Genomic DNA, 16,358 nt, shown 5'->3' with positions numbered 1-16,358 from the left:
CTCAGTGTCACTTTTCCTCCAATCTCTCCTGCTTTAATTCTTGGTGATTTCAACATCCGTGCGGATCCTTCCATTACTCTGGCCACTCAGTTCCCCTCTCTGTCAATGCTCTTGCCCTCCACCTGGCCTTAGTCACTCATTCTTAGCTGTCCATTAAGGCCCCACTGACCCATTTTCATTTCTGGGATTCTATCTTAAGGAAACCATCCAATATGGGAAGGCAGGAAGATATGGGAAATAGCAAAGCAAGTGATTAAAAAAAAAACAAAAAACAAAAAAACAGGCTCTGGGTCAGACTTCCTGGATTCAAATCCCTGTTATAACTTTGGGCCTCGTTTTCTTCATCTGTGAATTGGGGATAATAAAAATACTTTCCCTACATGAATATTTTAAGGAGTAAACAAGTTGCTGCATGGGAAGTGCTTAAAATCACATCTTGGCACCTGATCTGTGCTCAATAAATGAATGTTAGCTGTGATTATAACAAAGACAGAAACAACTTAAACGTCCTATGGTAGAGAAATGGTTGAGAAAGTTACGGAACGTTTACTAATGAAATATATTTCAGCCATTAAAAATTCTGCTTATGTATCTATGACCTACTGTCAAGTGACAAAAGCAGAAAACTAAAGAGCATGTGTAACCTGGCTCGTTTAAATGAAGGGAAACGTGGGGCACCTGGGTGGCTCAGTCGGTTAAGCGTCCGACTTCAGCTCAGGTCATGATCTGACAGTCTGTGAGTTCGAGCCCTGCATCAGGCTCTGTGCTAACAGCTCAGAGCCTGGAGCCTGTTTTGGATTCTGTGTCTCCCTCTCTCTCTGACCCTCCCCCGTTCATGCTCTGTCTCTGTCTCAAAAATAAATAAATGTTAAAAAAATTTTTTTTAATAAATAAATAAATAAAGGGAAACATGTAGAGACATGTTTGGGAGGGTGTCCCCCCAAATGGTAAGAGTGACATCCATGTCACATGGTATCTGGGTGACTTGTACTTTCTCCTATGTTTTTCTATACTGTTTATTTATTTTTTACAATGAGCATGACCTACTTTTCTTTAAAAAGAAGCTGTTTAAAATAATGCAACAATAACACAGAAAATGCTGTGACACATATGAGCCCCAAAGGGTGGAACACATTTTATGTACAGTATGATCTCAGGTACAGAAAACCAACCTTGTAACCCACCTGGCCCAAAAAGGTGGTGTTCGCTTTCCTGCAATGCTAACAATGTAGTGGTGTCTGTTGGTGGGATGCGGGCTTTTTTTCACTTCTCTAATTTCCAATATTTAGAGCTGTTGTTATATTACTTTAATCAAGGGGAGACAAATGTAAAAGTATATTTTCCCCTTTCCATAGCTGTCCTGATCATCATTCAGCTTCCCCTAATCTTTGCGCTCTCCCTAACTCTTCCCAGCACCCAGTCCTCCCTAAACCCCCTTCTGGCCCCCAGAGCCTGCTCCCTCCCCATCCCTTGCCTCCTGTTGCCCCCACAGGACCCTCTTTTCCTTCTTTATCTCTGATTGGACACGGTGGCCCCTCCTGCTGAGGACCACTGTCAGGCCACCCGCCCCGGCTGGGCACCTCATACCCAAACAGGTGACACCGTCTGTGTCCAACACCTGGTCCTCGGCGCAGGCACACTGGCGGCTCCCAGGGGTGGCCAGGCACAGGCTGCTGCAGCCACCGTTGTTCACCCGGCATTTGTTGGTACCCACTGCAAAGGAGGGGCCAAGGGAGGGGCCGGGAAGGACAGGGTTGTCATAGAGTCAGCAGAGGCCAGAGACAGGAGATAAGAGGACAGGGAAAAGACACATTGAAGTGAGGAGTGAGAAAGAGAGGAAGTGGTGAGAAGATAGTGAACACGTTGAAGAAGAGAACACGTAGGCATGGGGCAGGGAAGGAGAGAGGGAAGACAAAGTCAACTGGGTTGGGGGCCTTTCTTCTTGAGAGCCTCAAAAGTCAGAGCCTGGGATCCCTGGGGAGTGCCTTCACCAACCCCCTCCCCAGAGTAGCCTTACCCCCCTGTCTAGGTACCACCCCCTCACTGGCCCCAGCCCCAGGGGGTACCTTGCTGCTGCTGAGCATCATACATGCGGATCTCAAAGATGGGGGGCCGCTCACTGCGCAGAAGGGTCACCGTAGGGGGTGCACCGCCTGTGCCCCGTTCTAAGCGGTAAACACTGCCACTCCGGTACTCAGTCCAGAAGAGGTAGTTGCCGTGGTGACACAGGCCAAAGGCGTGGTTCAGCTCAGGACCCTCATATACAATCTAAGAATTGAGGGGAGGTTACTGAGGAGCTATAGACAAATGGGGTGCCTGAGGAAGGCCCAGGGGGATCACCATTTTGTCTACTCATTTGTCCATGTCCTAGGTATGGGTCTTGCTTCCCCCATTAGCCTGGGAGCCCCTGAGGATGATAGCTTTGCACACAGTGAGGTGCTAGACACTGGACCCAGTGGGATGCTGATGGGGAACTTGTCCACCTTGTCCTCCCTTGTATCCATCCATATTCATTCATATCCCTCCAACACACATGTGTGTGTGTGCGCGCACACACACACACACACACACACACACACAGTACTGAGCATACAGCCAGAATTCATCCGTTCGCTTCTTCATACAACAAACACTTGCCAGGATCTATTAAGGGCCAAGCTGTGGTATGAAAAAGACTGTGTATGTCTCATGGAGGGCATACACAGCAATCCAAGATGGAAAAGGGGTCTGGAGACAACATCCTAGAGGAGGTGGCCCCTGAGCAGTGTGCTGGGTGAGGAGGAGTGGGGGTGGAGGCAGAAAACTGCATAAGCAACAGCACAGAGGGCAGCACTCGATATGCTGTGTGCTGGGAATTTCCAAGCTGTGCAGTGTTGCTTGTTCAAATACTGGGATACAGGGAACAGGGGCAGAAATAAGACCACAGAGATAGTCAGGGGCCATATCATAAAGGGCCTCATATATTATGAAAGAGCTTAGTCCACATGTCTCGTAGGCACATGACTCATAAAACACATGGCCACCCAAACGAAAAAGCGTACATATATGCCATCTCTAGTCATCCTGCACTTGCACAGAGGCGAACACAGCAGGCACACACCGAAGTGTGCTGTGTGTGTGTGCATAAACATGCCAAGGTGCACACAAGGTATACACCCAGGTGTGCACATGAGTGTCAAGCCTGCAGACAACATGCAATCACAGATGGACTCTTACAGAGGCAATCCTCAAGCAATACAACACATAAGACACAGCACACCGGTGTGCATGTCCATCGGTACGTAGGTAAACATGCACGAAGTGCACAGGCCTGGATATAGAGAGACTCACACATTCACACATAAGAAGCCTCATCCGCACACAAATGTGGTCTAGCAGTGCACACATGAACACCCCCCACAGGTGCCTGCCTGCCCACCTTCCGGTCTGTGCCATTGAGCAGTATGGTCTCAATGCGGTCATAGAAGGCATCCACCCAGTAGAGGCGCCCAGCTGGGATGTCCAGGCTCAGCCCATTGGGCCAAAGCACTGTCTTAGAGGTGACAAAGATGTCTCGGTGTGAGCCATCCATCCAGGCCCTCTCCAGCCGCCCTCGTCGACTGTCCTTGGGGTCCTCCTCCCAGTCTGTCCAGTACATCCACCTGTGGGCAGTGATTGGTCAGCACCACAAGGGCTACCCCTGCCATCAGCAGCCTCCTGTGTGATCCCACTCCATGTGTGCTATGCCAGATCCCCTCCCAGGGGGCTTCCTTCCTGCTCAACCCTAGCCCCCACATTTCCTTCCTTCATTCCTCCATTCAACAAATATTTGTTGAGTGCCTACTATAAGTCAAGGACCCAGTGGAGAGCAAGGCAGACAAGGCCCCTGCTCTCCTGGAGGTCACATCCTATCCAGGGGTACAGATAAGAAACAAGTCAACTGGAAGGTCACACACATTGGAGAATGAGAAAAACCAGGAAGGACACAAAGCATGGAGATGATATAGAGAGTAGACTGGGAATCAGGTGGAGAAAGCCTCTCTGAGGAGGTAACATTTGAGGCCTAGGTGTGAATGATGACAAGGGACTAGATCTGCAAATGTCTGAGAGCTCAGCAAAGGAAGTCCCAGAGCAAAAGCCTTGAGCCAGGAAGAGCTGGGGTGTGTGAGGAACAGACAGTGGGCAGTGGGGACAGAGTTTCCAAGAGTCGAAGAGAGGTGCAGATGAGGTCAAAGGAGATGAAAGCAGATCTTGTAGGACCCCAGGCCTGATAAGGAAAGTGGGTCTCACTCCAAGGGCCAGGGGAGCCAATAGAGGGCTCTGAGTTGGCAGTGACAGGACCAGATCTCCATGTATGTGTGTAAGACATCACTCCCATTGTCCTGAAGATGGGGCAACTTTTCCCCATTCAGCTTCTGATTCCTGCCTCAGCACTCCACCTAGGCTGCCATCCCTGTTCACTCTCTGTCTCACCTCCCAGTTCTGACACCCACAGTTCCTGGCTCCTCCTACCCCAAGGCCCTGGGAAGACTCACCCATTGAGTGGATCCACCACAATGGCCCTGGGGTGCGTCATTTTGCCCTCGATTAAGGTCTTGCGGGTCTGAGCAGCCTTCTCCAGCCTGGCCACGCTGATGGTCTTCTTGGGTCCATCATCCGTCCAATACAAATTGTCCCCCATCCAGTCCACAGCCACACCCTCCACATTGTGGATACCTGCAGGGAGTGAAGGGGGCAATGGAGAGCCTCAAAGGAAGCTCAAGACTGCCTGCCTCTGACCCTCAGGCTACACATGCCTCTGAGCAACCTGACTAGCAGGGAGTGTGGAAAGCCCTAGAGGGTGGGTGGGACAGGATGGGAGGTTGGAAGAAAGAGCTGGGAAGACTGTGTTGCCACCGCGTCCGTGTTGAGGTCCAGGGTCTCTGAAAACTGTCCATGGCAGCCCATAAGCCTATGTGGTGGATGCGACCTCTCATGTGAGGGCATGCATGAGCCTGAGCGGGGTGAGCTGAAGCAGTGTGCGGGTGGCTCTGGGCACAAGTGTGACACAAGATCCCAGGCCGAAAAATCCTGAGCTAACAAAACGAATAAATCAGGAAGTGATTTTTCACTGAGCCAAAGGCTTCATCTCAGGCTTAAATAGCAGTTCCCTTGGTATAGGGAACCCCAATCTTTTCCTGATGAGTTACTTTTGATTTCCCCAAAGTCTTATGATTGCTGACTGCTGAGGTTCTGTGAGCCAACGGCAGTGGGGGTGGGTGGGGAGCGCTAACTGGCGTCAGCTAGATGACTGGTTAGGGAGCCCTGTCCCGGGGGCCCAAGTGTGGGAATTCCTAACAACCGGCAGGAACAGGGCGGAACTCAGGAGCTCAGAGCCTCCACGCAGATGGATATTCAAGAGACAAAGTACTGTTGACCTGGCCGTGCAGCTCAGAGGGAAAAACTGGATTCAGTTCACAAAACATACTCTTCTCAGGACAAGTAAACACGCAGCTCCGGTGGCCGTGATGTCTGGCTGCACAGACCTTCCGTGTGCAATCATGTGCTGGTATGCCTGCTCCTATTCAAGGCCTCAGGACTCTCATGGGCTGTGTACTGCGTGCAGCTCTGGGGCTCAGAGCCAATGGCAGAGAGACCCCGAGTTTTCCCAAGGGTTGGCAAGGACAGCCCACGCTGCCTAACCATCCATCCTCCTGCCTCTTTTCGGCTCAGCCAACAAGGGGGTCACACAGGGGTCAATCTGTCTATCCCCTCATCTCCATGCCAACCAGCCCAGCCAGCCAGTCAGCAGGGGACTCTCCATGCCGAAAGGGCACTGAGAAAGCGATGCCCAGGCCTCCAATCGCTTCCTGTCCCAGGTGGGTGCTCTTCGGGGGTCCTGTCTGTACACCTCCCTCACTGGGGGCCCTTACCGTCCTTCAGGATGGTCTCCCGCTCAGTGCCATCGATCTTCTGGCGGCCAATGAGGTAGCTGGTGGTGTCAGCAAAGTAGATGAAGCCAGTTTCAGCATGGAAGTCCAAGGCCCGGGGGTTCATGAGGTTCTCAATGGGGATCATGTGTTCGTCTGGGACTTTGGCTCCCATATCCATGCCCCGGATGATGCCTGGCCGGCCCTTGCCATACACAAGGAACAGCTCATGTTCTGGCTCTAGGGCAGGCATGAGGAGGGGAGGGGGGACACAAAGTTAGGTACATGTGCCCAAGGATCTGCAAAACCCCAGCTCTCCTGGGTCAGGGGATATGGGTGTAGCAGGGGGTCTGGGCCACATGGACAGATGCATAAACATCTAAAGCCCAGGGGACAGCACTCTGGTTGACAGCCTATGCACTCTGGGGGTGGGAAATGCGGTAAGAGTAACAAGCAGCATGTTTTCAGTTAAGTGCCCACTGAATCTGATTGGAATCTGATCACTTTGGACCACTTCTGCTATCATCCTTATCTAAGCCACATCGCTTCCTGCTTACAGGGCAGAAGTGGCCTCCTGCCACTTCCCTGCTGTCCATCCTCCACCCAGCGGCCAGCCAGCATGATCTCCTTACAAATGTGAAGCACATCACGTCACTTCTCTGCTGGAAAGTCACCAAGAGCTCCTCATCCCATTTAGAATCCCATCCAACCTCTCCTTCCTGCCTCCCCTCACTCATGCTGTGCCGTTCTCAGCCTTGGAGCCTGGCACTGTAGGTTCCCTCTGCCAGGGAGCTCTGCCTTCGGGTCCTCACGTGATCCAACTCCTCACTTCATAGAGAGCTTGGCTTAACTCCTACCTCCACAGAGAAGCCTTCCCTGACCCTCTGTCTAACCTGGAGCCCTCACTGTCATCAGCAAGTCTACATTCCACTCTATTTTCTTCCTAACACCAGGTACCACCCGAAGCTATTTTTATTTGTCTGTCTCCTCTGCCAGACTACAAGCTCTGGAAGGCAGAGATGACATCTATCTTGTCACTGCTGAATCCTCATTGCCAGGAGAGTGCCAGACACGTAGTACATGCTCACTGGATATTTGTCGAGTGAATGAGTGAAAAAATGAATGAATGAAGTGAATGGGCCAGTTGACAGCCTTCTATGGAGCCCAAGTAGGGTAGTGGGAAAAGCCTTGTTCTTGGATGTGGGTTCAAATTCCTTCTATGCCCCTCACTAGAAGCAAAATGTTGGGTAAATCCCTTCATTTCTCTGTATCTCTGATGGAAACAGCCAGCTGTAAGGAGGCAGATAAGAATCCCGCCCCACCCCATCCCAGCAGGCACACAGGCCCTTCCCTGTCACTCACTCTTGCATGACTTCCCGTCACTGCCCAGGCTGAAGCCGGAACGGCAGCGGCAGGTCCGCGCCTTGTGGCTGTTGGCCAGCAGGCAGATGTCAGAGCAGCCACCTGGCTTCCCGAACTGGTCATTCTCACAGGCGTGGCTCCTCACTGCAGGCAGGGTAGAGAGCCAGTCAGGATTCTTCAGAGCCCCCGTGCCCAGGCCTTGAGAAGATGTCCTGAAGTCTGACCACACTCCATCCTGCTGTGGTCTTTTTAATTAATTAATTCATTCATTCATTAATTTTTAAGCAGGCTCCACGCCCAATGTGGGGCTTGAACTTACAACCCTGAGATCAAGAGCCACATGTCTCACCAACTGAACCAGCCGGGCACCCTACCCCTGTCCCTCCCCCGACCCAGATGTGGTCTTTATGCTTATTGTCCCATTTTGAAGATTCAGAAATCACAGGACTAGGATTTCTCTGCCCCACCATAACCTAGCCTTCAGACTCTCAGGTAGGGGCTTCTGTGATCAGGGGAGACAGTCATGCCATCGCCTGTGGTCAGGTGCTTCTACTCTAAAGCAGCCAGGGAACTGGGAGGAACAACCTATGTTCTGAGCAGAATGGGGGGCAGGAGCTCCTTGGAGGTGGGATCTGGAGGCTGAAGGGCAGGAAGGGGCTGGCAGGGGAATCTGAGGGGACAGGGGAGGTAGTCCAGGGCGGATGGCTACAAGAAGTAGTCATGATATGAGAGAACCGGGGGCTCCCATAGGAGGGTCCACAAAGGGGCTGCAGAGCCCCACTCACCTCGGGGCTGACGCCGCTGGTGGTAGATATGGAGGGCACCACCCTTGTCCACACGGGTGACGACCTGGTAGTCAGTGCTGTTGAATCGATTCACTCGGATCACGCTCGTCTTCTGCTGGGCATTGGCGTTGTCCGAGTTGGTGGCATAGAGATAATTCTCAAACACGGTCAGGCCATACAGATGCTCAATCTGAGATGGGCAAGGAGGAATGGTCAACGTGAGAGGAGAAGGGAATCCTCCCTCTGACCCTGGAATGCTCCTTGGCTTCCCATCCAGATTTCATTATTCGCACTCCCAAATTCATTCCATGGTTGTCTAACTCCATGTTTTACTCCTGTATCCTCTGGTTGGATTTTCTTGCTTTTGAGATCTTTGCTTGTCAAAAACCCACTTATCCTTCACAGAGCGTTTCTTTGTAGAACTTCTGGGATCTTCTAACCAGACACAGGCTTTCCCTTCACATTCCATCTCTCTGGCTATTATCCCCTGTCTGGTGATTTGTGGACTTACCCCATCTACTCTGCTCAAACCCCTTGAGGGCAGGAACAATGTTCCCCAGAGATTTAGGCATACAGTAGATGATGGAATGATTTTGGACTGAAGTAGAGTTGGGCCCTAAACTCTGTCCACAGAAAACATTCTCCAGCCCCCAGCTTTAGGAAGTTGAGAGGGCAGACTTGCCTCAATGATGCCTGGTAACAGCCCTCGCTACCCACATAACTTATCCAAGGTAATTGACTGTCCAACTTGTCCAAGACAAAGGGATTTGCTGGTTTGTGGGACTTCCCAGGCTAACACTGGGACAGTCCTGGACAAACAGGGATGGTTGGTCACCCTAATGATCCCAGATTGGAGGTGCCACCTCTGAGTTGGAAAGGCTTCTAGACTAGGTTCCAGCGCTCTTTCTCAGCTGTGTAATCTCAGGCAAATCACTTAACCTCTTTGAACCCTGCTTTTTTTTCATCCACCAAAAGTGAACTAAGACACTGGCCCACCTACCTCCCAGGGGTCATTGCAAGGATCAAGTGAGAAAAGGGAAGTAAAAGGTGTATCTAAAATGACTGTTTCCACCAGAGTGGAAGCCACATCCTCTCCATGTCCACCCTGCTTCCCACCAGAGAGACTGTCCCACACTGTCCTCCCTCTCACTGGGAGGCCTCGAGAATGGCTCCCCTGCAAAAGCTTCCCCCTCACCAGAATGCCCTGGATGATGGTCTGCCGGCCCTTGCCCTCGTAGTCTACCACCTCTATATAGTCCAGGTAGGCGTCAGCCCAGTAGACAAGGCGGCTGACCAGGTCCAGCGTGATGCCGTGAGGAAACACAATCTTGCTATCGACCAGCTTGGTGCGGTTCTGCCCATCCATGTCGCAGCGCTCCACCTTTGGGATCTGCCCATAGTCAGTGAAGAACACCTTCCTGCGGGCAGAGGGCACGTTAGCTGCGTTGTGGACATTGAACGCTCTCCCTTCCACCACAGCCTCTGCCCGCCCCTCACCCCATGGCAGGGTCCAGGGCAATGCCCTTGGGGTTGTAGAGCTCCAGGTCCAGCAAAGTGACACACGTGTCCCCGTTTCGGTTGCAGACAAAGATCCTATCGTCGATGTCATCCACAAAGTAGAAGTTGCCCGTCAGCCAGTCGATGGCCATCTGTTCCACATCTGAAAAGTGTGAGTGAAAGAGCTATGGGGGGAGGCCCACCTCTAGACAGGGCCACCCCTTGTTGGTGCAGAACCCACCCCCGGAAGCCCACCTCCTCTGGGACGACCTCCTTCACCATGTAGGTGACAGCTGTCTCTCCTCTCTGAGCTCCTCCTATAGGAGTTAACGGCAAGGGCACAATTTTGCCTTGTATTCTTTGCCATCTTTCTACCTATTTGGCCTCTCCAAAGTGAAGTGTCTGAGTATCCTCCCACAGAACCCTGCTCTGCACACGGAGTTCAAGGCCAGCACACAGGGGGCACTAGGTATGCGTTGGCTAGTTAGTTGATGGACAAGCTTCCTGAACTCTAGACCTTCCTTGAGCAGGACCATCTTCTTGAGGTACCGGAAGGCATTGAAGACAGGTCCACTGGCTCATCCAGTATTTTTAAATATGCTTTTACTTGAGATACCAGCACTCAGGCTAACTAAAATATCACACATCTTTGATGTTGGCTGGACTTTCATCAATTTTATATGGTAAGTCAGGGTATCTCATGCTAGCCAGGGCACTGACCAAACACTGTACATGTTCCATGACTCTTAAAAATGGAAAAGCAGGGCACACCATCAATAAATGCAATCTGAGAAAAAAGTATGTCAAAATACGGCACCCATAGAGATGGAAAAGGGAAGGCCCACGGTGTCAAAAGGTTGGAATCAGTGACATAGGCCAAACTTCCTCTACTCGCTCCTGTTCCCGTTTCTTCAATGTCCCTATTGCTCAATTTCCTCATGTCTTAGGGAGGGTAGGAAGGAGCAGAGAATAAGCTATAGGGCTGGAGGACAGAGAACATAGGAGGAAGGCCATAAAAGGACTCTGAAGGTAAACTGAGGCATGGTTCAGAAAGAAGGGGAGCTCCAGAAAGGTGAGTAGGGGAGGAGGATGGACACCAGGTGCCCACACTTAGTCTATGCCATCTCTGGAGGCGATGGAAGAGGCTAAAAAGGACTGAAGAGGGTAGGGGTGGAGCAAGGGCAGTGGGAAGTCTGGAGGCTGGAAGTCTGGAGACAGGGACCCCTGCTGGTCTCTTCTAGGCACCTCCTCTCCAGGACCCACTGGCTCCCATCCATTTACTTACTTGTCCCCTTCAACTACCACCACCAGAGGTGATGCTAGGAATCTCCTAAGACAGTGACTCCTCAGGACTCCTGCCTTGCCCTCCACCTTTACCAATTTCAGTAAGTAAAGAGACCTTTGGACCACCTGCCTTTGGCTGAACCTTACCCCCACACGCTACCCACACTCAAACCCAGTAGGGGTTATTCTATCCCCACAGAGCTGTAGGTATAATGACTAGGTGCTCTGCTCAACTCTTCCCTAATCCTTCCCTCTCCCCACAGGGATTCAGAGGCTATTTCCTGACAGTGGGTGGGGGTGGGGGGCAAAGGGAACAGGAACGTGGCTCCCAAGGAACTTGGCTAGGCCCTGACACTGACTCACAGTCACAGGACTTAGGCCGGGGAGGAAGGGAAGGAGCCAATTTGAGGTTCTCATCAAACTAGTTTCCTTTTCAGGTCCCCCCGTTAAACCCCACTTCAGGGTGACTGGAGAAAGAAGTCACAGGGATGAGGCATTGTCCCTGTGGTTGCTGATGCACCCCCAAACCCAACCACTCTCTCCCCTGGGTTCCTAGCACCCTGACGACAGTAGAAGAGAGGGGCAGAGCAGCCTGGAAGTGTGGGTCCCAGGCCATGTAGGAAGAGGGCCCAGTGCTGGGATAAGGCAATCACGCTGCTCCACACACCGTTACCACGGAGAAAACAGATTAAAATGAATGCTGCTGGGCTGCCTCCAAAGGAAACCCAAAGTCCCAAACCAGAGTGTGTGTGGGGGGGGGAGACCTGCCGCAGCACCAGGCAGCCAGCAGGCAAGTAGGTTGGAAGGCAAACAGGTTGAAAGGCAAATAGGGCTTCGTGCCCTTTACTTGGTGGGCACAGCGGGGGGCTGCTGGCATGCAGAGGAACTTCATCATTGGAAGCTGGTTTCCCAGCACCAGCTGGTGCAGCTGCGTCCTCCTCTCTAACTTCCTGAGGCTTCCCTGAGTCACTGCCCAGCTCCAGGCTGGCAACACCCTGCCCCTGCTCCCCATCCACCCTTCCCTCAGTGAGAAGGGGGGAGGAAGAAATCTGAAGAGATCAGATGCCCCCCCCCATCCCAGGTGCAGCTACAAATCACCCCCTTAGCCCCAGGAAGTGTTTGACCTTCGAGCCTCCCTCCTGGCCTGGGTTCCCTGCCAATTCCGGGAAGGAAGGCAGAAGGATCGTCCTTGCTCTAGATTATTTACCCTTGGCCGGTCTCTCCTTCCACCTCCCAAAGGCCAGGCACGGCCCCACTCAGCAGGCCGGTGAGGAGTTGGCAAGAACGGGAGTCCCTAGCCCGGCCTTGCCTCCACTTTGGTATTTTTGCAGCTGGAGACTATTAGTCGCAAGCAAAAAAATCCTTTGTTATCCAACCCCCCTCCACCACATTATTTTCCCCTCTCCTAAAGTCCAGATTCCTCTGCCCGCCCAACCACACACACTCACACACATGCACACATCTTCACACACACACACACACGCGCGCGCGTGAGCACACACACATGCACACACTTGGCCACTCATACCTAAGGTCAGTGTGCTCAGATTGGGAGAGGGAACCTTCTCTCCCGGGCTCCCCTACAGGCAGTATCTGGGCCGTTGCCCTGTCTCACGGCATGAGGGGGTGGGGGGGAGTTGAGTCCTGGGTTTCACCCTAGAGGACCTGAATGTTCTGGCCCCACACATTCAGAGGGCAACTGTCCCCTGCAGCCCAGGCTTCTCAGGGCTGAGCCACCCCAGACCACCCTCCAAGGGGCTCTGGCCAAAGGCCCCAAATCCTGAAGACAGGAGAACCTCAAGTAAACCCAAGGAGAGGAATGCTATGTTGTGGAAAGGGTCTGGGGATGGTCTGGGGGCCAAGAAGTTGGGAATTCCAGCTTACAGAAGGAGGCTAGGAAGCTGGGAGGGGGATGGGATAGTCAAGAGGACAGACCACAGCTTGCCAGTAATGTCATTAAAGACTTTCACTTCCAGGCTCCAGAATAGACCAGGGGTGTGTGTTTATAACTGACGAGCCCTCCCTGCACTCCCCCACCCCAATGCTCAGCACTCTGCATCCCCTATAAGTCCAATTTTTCTCAACTTCTCTACCATTCACATTGTTCAAGAGTTATTTCCCTAAACAGTGGTTGCTTTCCCAAAAACAACAGCCCACCCCATTACTAAGAAGACCCTGGCTTCAGCTACAGGACTCCAGTCACTCTCCCTAAAACAAATCTGGGGGAGGAAGGGCACCTCCCTGCCGTGAGAAAATATCCCCCAATGCATCCACATACCCAAAGATTGTAGGACAGGTCATGAGGCCTGTGGATGAGGGAGGATGAATCCCACTTCCACTTTAACCACATCCCCAGTGGACACACACATTCTGGTCCTTATTCCAGGAAACTCCCCACCTCTCCCGTCACTCTGCTCCACCCTGGGCCCAGCCAGGCTCTAGACACTGACAGCCTGGGCTCGAATCCTGGTTCTATCATCTTCCAACTGTGGGATTATGGGAAAGTTACTTAATGTCTGAGTCTCAGTTTGCTCATCTGTAAAATGGGACGGTGTATTAATAGCACTTAGCACAGGGCCTGGCACATAATTAACACTCTATAAGTGGGAGCTGTTCATACCACGATCCTCCCTCACCTCAACCCCATTCTTCCCTACCTTGTCCACCCAGTTACCATCTGTGCCTCCAGCTAGAACTCTGTGGCCTCCTGACTAACGGCGGGCCCTCCAGGTGCGCAGTTTGGGGCTAACACCTACTATTCTTCAAGACTCAGCTCAGGCCCCCAGAAGAAAGATTTCTGTATTTCAGGTGCCTGTATGGCCCAGTAAGTCCTTTCATCACAGTCTGTTTACCTGACTACAAATATTGTGAGGGCAGGGTGCTGTCTTTCATCTCTGTCCCCGGCGTCTGACACACATATACTGATTCATTCAACAAATATTTGTTGAGTACTGACTCCTCACGCTGTTGTCCTAGAACTGGGACATCACTTTTTCCCTTTCCTTCGACTGCCAGGATCCTCCTTCTCTGGCCTTGGGACGCCCCCACGATGGTGGGAGAACACATCTGTCTGGTAATCCTCCTGCTTCTCAGAGCCACTTGGGGATCTCGCCCTGAGTGGGGAGAGGGAGGGCTGGGGGAGAGGATCAGGAGTCTGGGGTCTTTGCAAGCAGGTAAAAGACCGCCAGGCAGGTCTGGCAGGAGCTTTGCCAAATGGCATGTCTCATGCTCCTGTTTCCTGCTGAGCCCTGACTTTAGCTCCTCTTGTTCCCAGAGAGGCCCTGGCTCAGCCACATCACATCACCTCTGTCCCCTGGGCTCCCTTCCTGCCCCACTTGTACCCGCCTGGGGTTTCTGCTCTGCTCCTTCCCCTGCCTGGCCCAGGTCCACAAAGGCAGTCAGTGCTGGTCCCAGAGAAGAGATGCCTAAATTCTGCAGCTCTGATTCAGAATCAGAACCAGGATCTTCCCACTATTGAGAAATCCTTGCTGGGCTCTAAAACACATCTTTCTTGCTTAAGTTACTTCCTGTGGCTTGAAAACAGGGAAGAGGGGGGGTTAGGGAGCAGGCTGGGTGGAGAGGCAACTTCAAGGAGACAGCGGGGGAGGAGAGGACAGGCTGGAGCTGAGCCGGGAGACTGAGACGGAGAGGAGACGTGGGGCTGGCCTAGCCAGGGAGAGGAGAGCAGGGCTGTGAAATGATTAAGAAACTCAGGACGGGAATGGAAAGCAAAAGCACCAGGATGCGGGTGGCCCAAGGCCAAAGAGTGTGCTGGCAGGAGCCCCCGCCCCCCAGGATTCTGACACCCTGTGGGTGAGGAAGGCCAAGGAAGAGGGTGGTGGTGGCTGGCTTTCATATATGAAATCTGGAAGTATTCCGGCATAGACTGGGAGGCTGAGAGGGCCCAGGCTGCCCAGTTCAGTGGAAAGACAGCTCCCCTTCCAGCCGGGGAAGACAGTTCATCACAGATGCAGGGGGGTTACTCTCTGCCCCCTCTCTGCCTTCCCTCTAGACACATCACTACCCATTTCCTGTTGTGATTTTAACCACACACATACACACACGCACACACACGCACACAAAGAAAGAGGGAGGGATAAGTGAAACTGGCCAGCTGGACTTGGGGCCACATTTCGCAACCTTGCTGCCTGCAGCCTAGGGGGCCGTTTATTCCTACCTCCTCCTTCCCCATGCAGATGGTGCAGGGAAGAAACCCCAGGACCCCTGAGGGCACCTCCAGAGCATCCCCTCATACACAAAACTTATTTCCCTGAAGGCCTCTATGCACAGCGTCAGAACTTCCCCTCACCACACACACCCCCCTTCCCAGGGCCCCAGTCCTGCAGTCTGCCCTCATTCTTTCTACAGTGGAAACATACCCAAAGCTACTGGAAGACAGGTCAGAGGAACACAGCCAAGGCAATGCAGGGCTGGGGGTGGGTTGGGTCAGCAGACCTGACTTTCAGCCCTGCCCAGGGGCAGCCAGCAGGGGGCTGGGCAGAGCTTAAGTTTCCTTGAGAGCGTGGACAGAGGTGAGGGGCAGAATGGGCAAACCAGGCCTGGCTCTGGTACTACCAGGCCAACCGACCCCTGTGGGTCTCAGTTTCTAGAACTTCGGTCTTTTGTGTATCACTTTCGAAATGCTTGCCAAGGTGATGTACAGCCTGCACTATCATTTACCTACTGTTTCTTTAAGTCAACTCATTTTTCTTATTTTGCTATATCCTAAGCAATCTATGAAATCACAGATTTGATATACTAGTTACAGGAGTTTCCTAATAGGTATTAAAAAATAAAAACTAATGATAAAAAATGCACATCCATGTATAACCTAAAATCAAGGCAGCCTGCTTTGGGAAAGGCAGTATTAAAAACTGAGGGGCCAGGCTTGGTCCTTCCTAAGGATCTTCCAGCTCTCACCACCATGTTCTCCAGTCACAGAATCAGAATCCACAGAGACCTCCCCATGCTGCTGGGACAGTGGCAGAGGGGAGGATGTGTCCTGGAATTATATCCCAGGAGGGAAAGGAAGAGGTGAGGACTCAGCCCCCAAGGCCCCCCAATCCAAGCCAGTGAAAGTCACAGACAGGGGAAGGAGCACTGGCAGCCTGGGCTCAGTTAAGGGAGGAAAGCGCGCACGGCGCGCGCACACACACTCACACACATGCGCACGCACGCACATACACCTTCCGGAACGTGTGAGGACATTGGTAAGACAGTGTCCCCTAACTCTTGGGCAGAAACAGAGGGAAGGAGCTGGGATCAAGACAGGAAAAAGCAGGAGCTTCGATCCCCAGCCGGCTCCACGGAGCCTCTCCTGGAAGTTGCACCAACCCCTGAGCATGGCAGGGCTCTGGGAGGGGCCCTCTGAGGGCTCTCAGGACTCAGAGCAGGTCTGCAACACACAAGCCCTAGGACCCATGTGAAACAGGCTCACTTCCTGGCCTCCTTCCTTTTTTCTATTCTATTTCTGTTCCCAGAGTTTTCTCTGGGGCAGGCTCCCCCTTCTTCCCACAGCAGCAAGCAGGCTTCTCTCCGCCTC

The 16,358-nt window shown here is 52.5% G+C and overlaps 1 protein-coding gene across 2 annotated transcripts in view; it reads right to left on the bottom strand.

The window, feature by feature from the left end:
- The window catches only part of LRP1 (LDL receptor related protein 1), an 81,725-nt gene that overhangs the window by 46,669 nt on the left and 18,698 nt on the right, over positions 1 to 16,358 (bottom strand). For both annotated transcript variants that reach the window (XM_053226387.1, XM_027071436.2), the window contains exons 7-15: positions 9,533 to 9,695; positions 9,231 to 9,453; positions 8,036 to 8,225; positions 7,251 to 7,394; positions 5,892 to 6,128; positions 4,515 to 4,695; positions 3,419 to 3,641; positions 2,067 to 2,268; positions 1,588 to 1,713 (exon numbers count right to left, since the gene is read on the bottom strand). In XM_053226387.1, the coding sequence (XP_053082362.1) occupies positions 1,588 to 1,713; positions 2,067 to 2,268; positions 3,419 to 3,641; positions 4,515 to 4,695; positions 5,892 to 6,128; positions 7,251 to 7,394; positions 8,036 to 8,225; positions 9,231 to 9,453; positions 9,533 to 9,695 (1,689 nt within the window). The remainder of the gene's footprint in view (positions 1 to 1,587; positions 1,714 to 2,066; positions 2,269 to 3,418; positions 3,642 to 4,514; positions 4,696 to 5,891; positions 6,129 to 7,250; positions 7,395 to 8,035; positions 8,226 to 9,230; positions 9,454 to 9,532; positions 9,696 to 16,358) is intronic.

The sequence above is a fragment of the Acinonyx jubatus genome, chromosome B4, assembly GCF_027475565.1.
Source record: "Acinonyx jubatus isolate Ajub_Pintada_27869175 chromosome B4, VMU_Ajub_asm_v1.0, whole genome shotgun sequence".
NCBI classification, from domain to species: domain Eukaryota; kingdom Metazoa; phylum Chordata; class Mammalia; order Carnivora; family Felidae; genus Acinonyx; species Acinonyx jubatus.
Note: the sequence above shows the minus strand (reverse complement) of the source record. Positions and strands in the feature narration are given on the sequence as shown.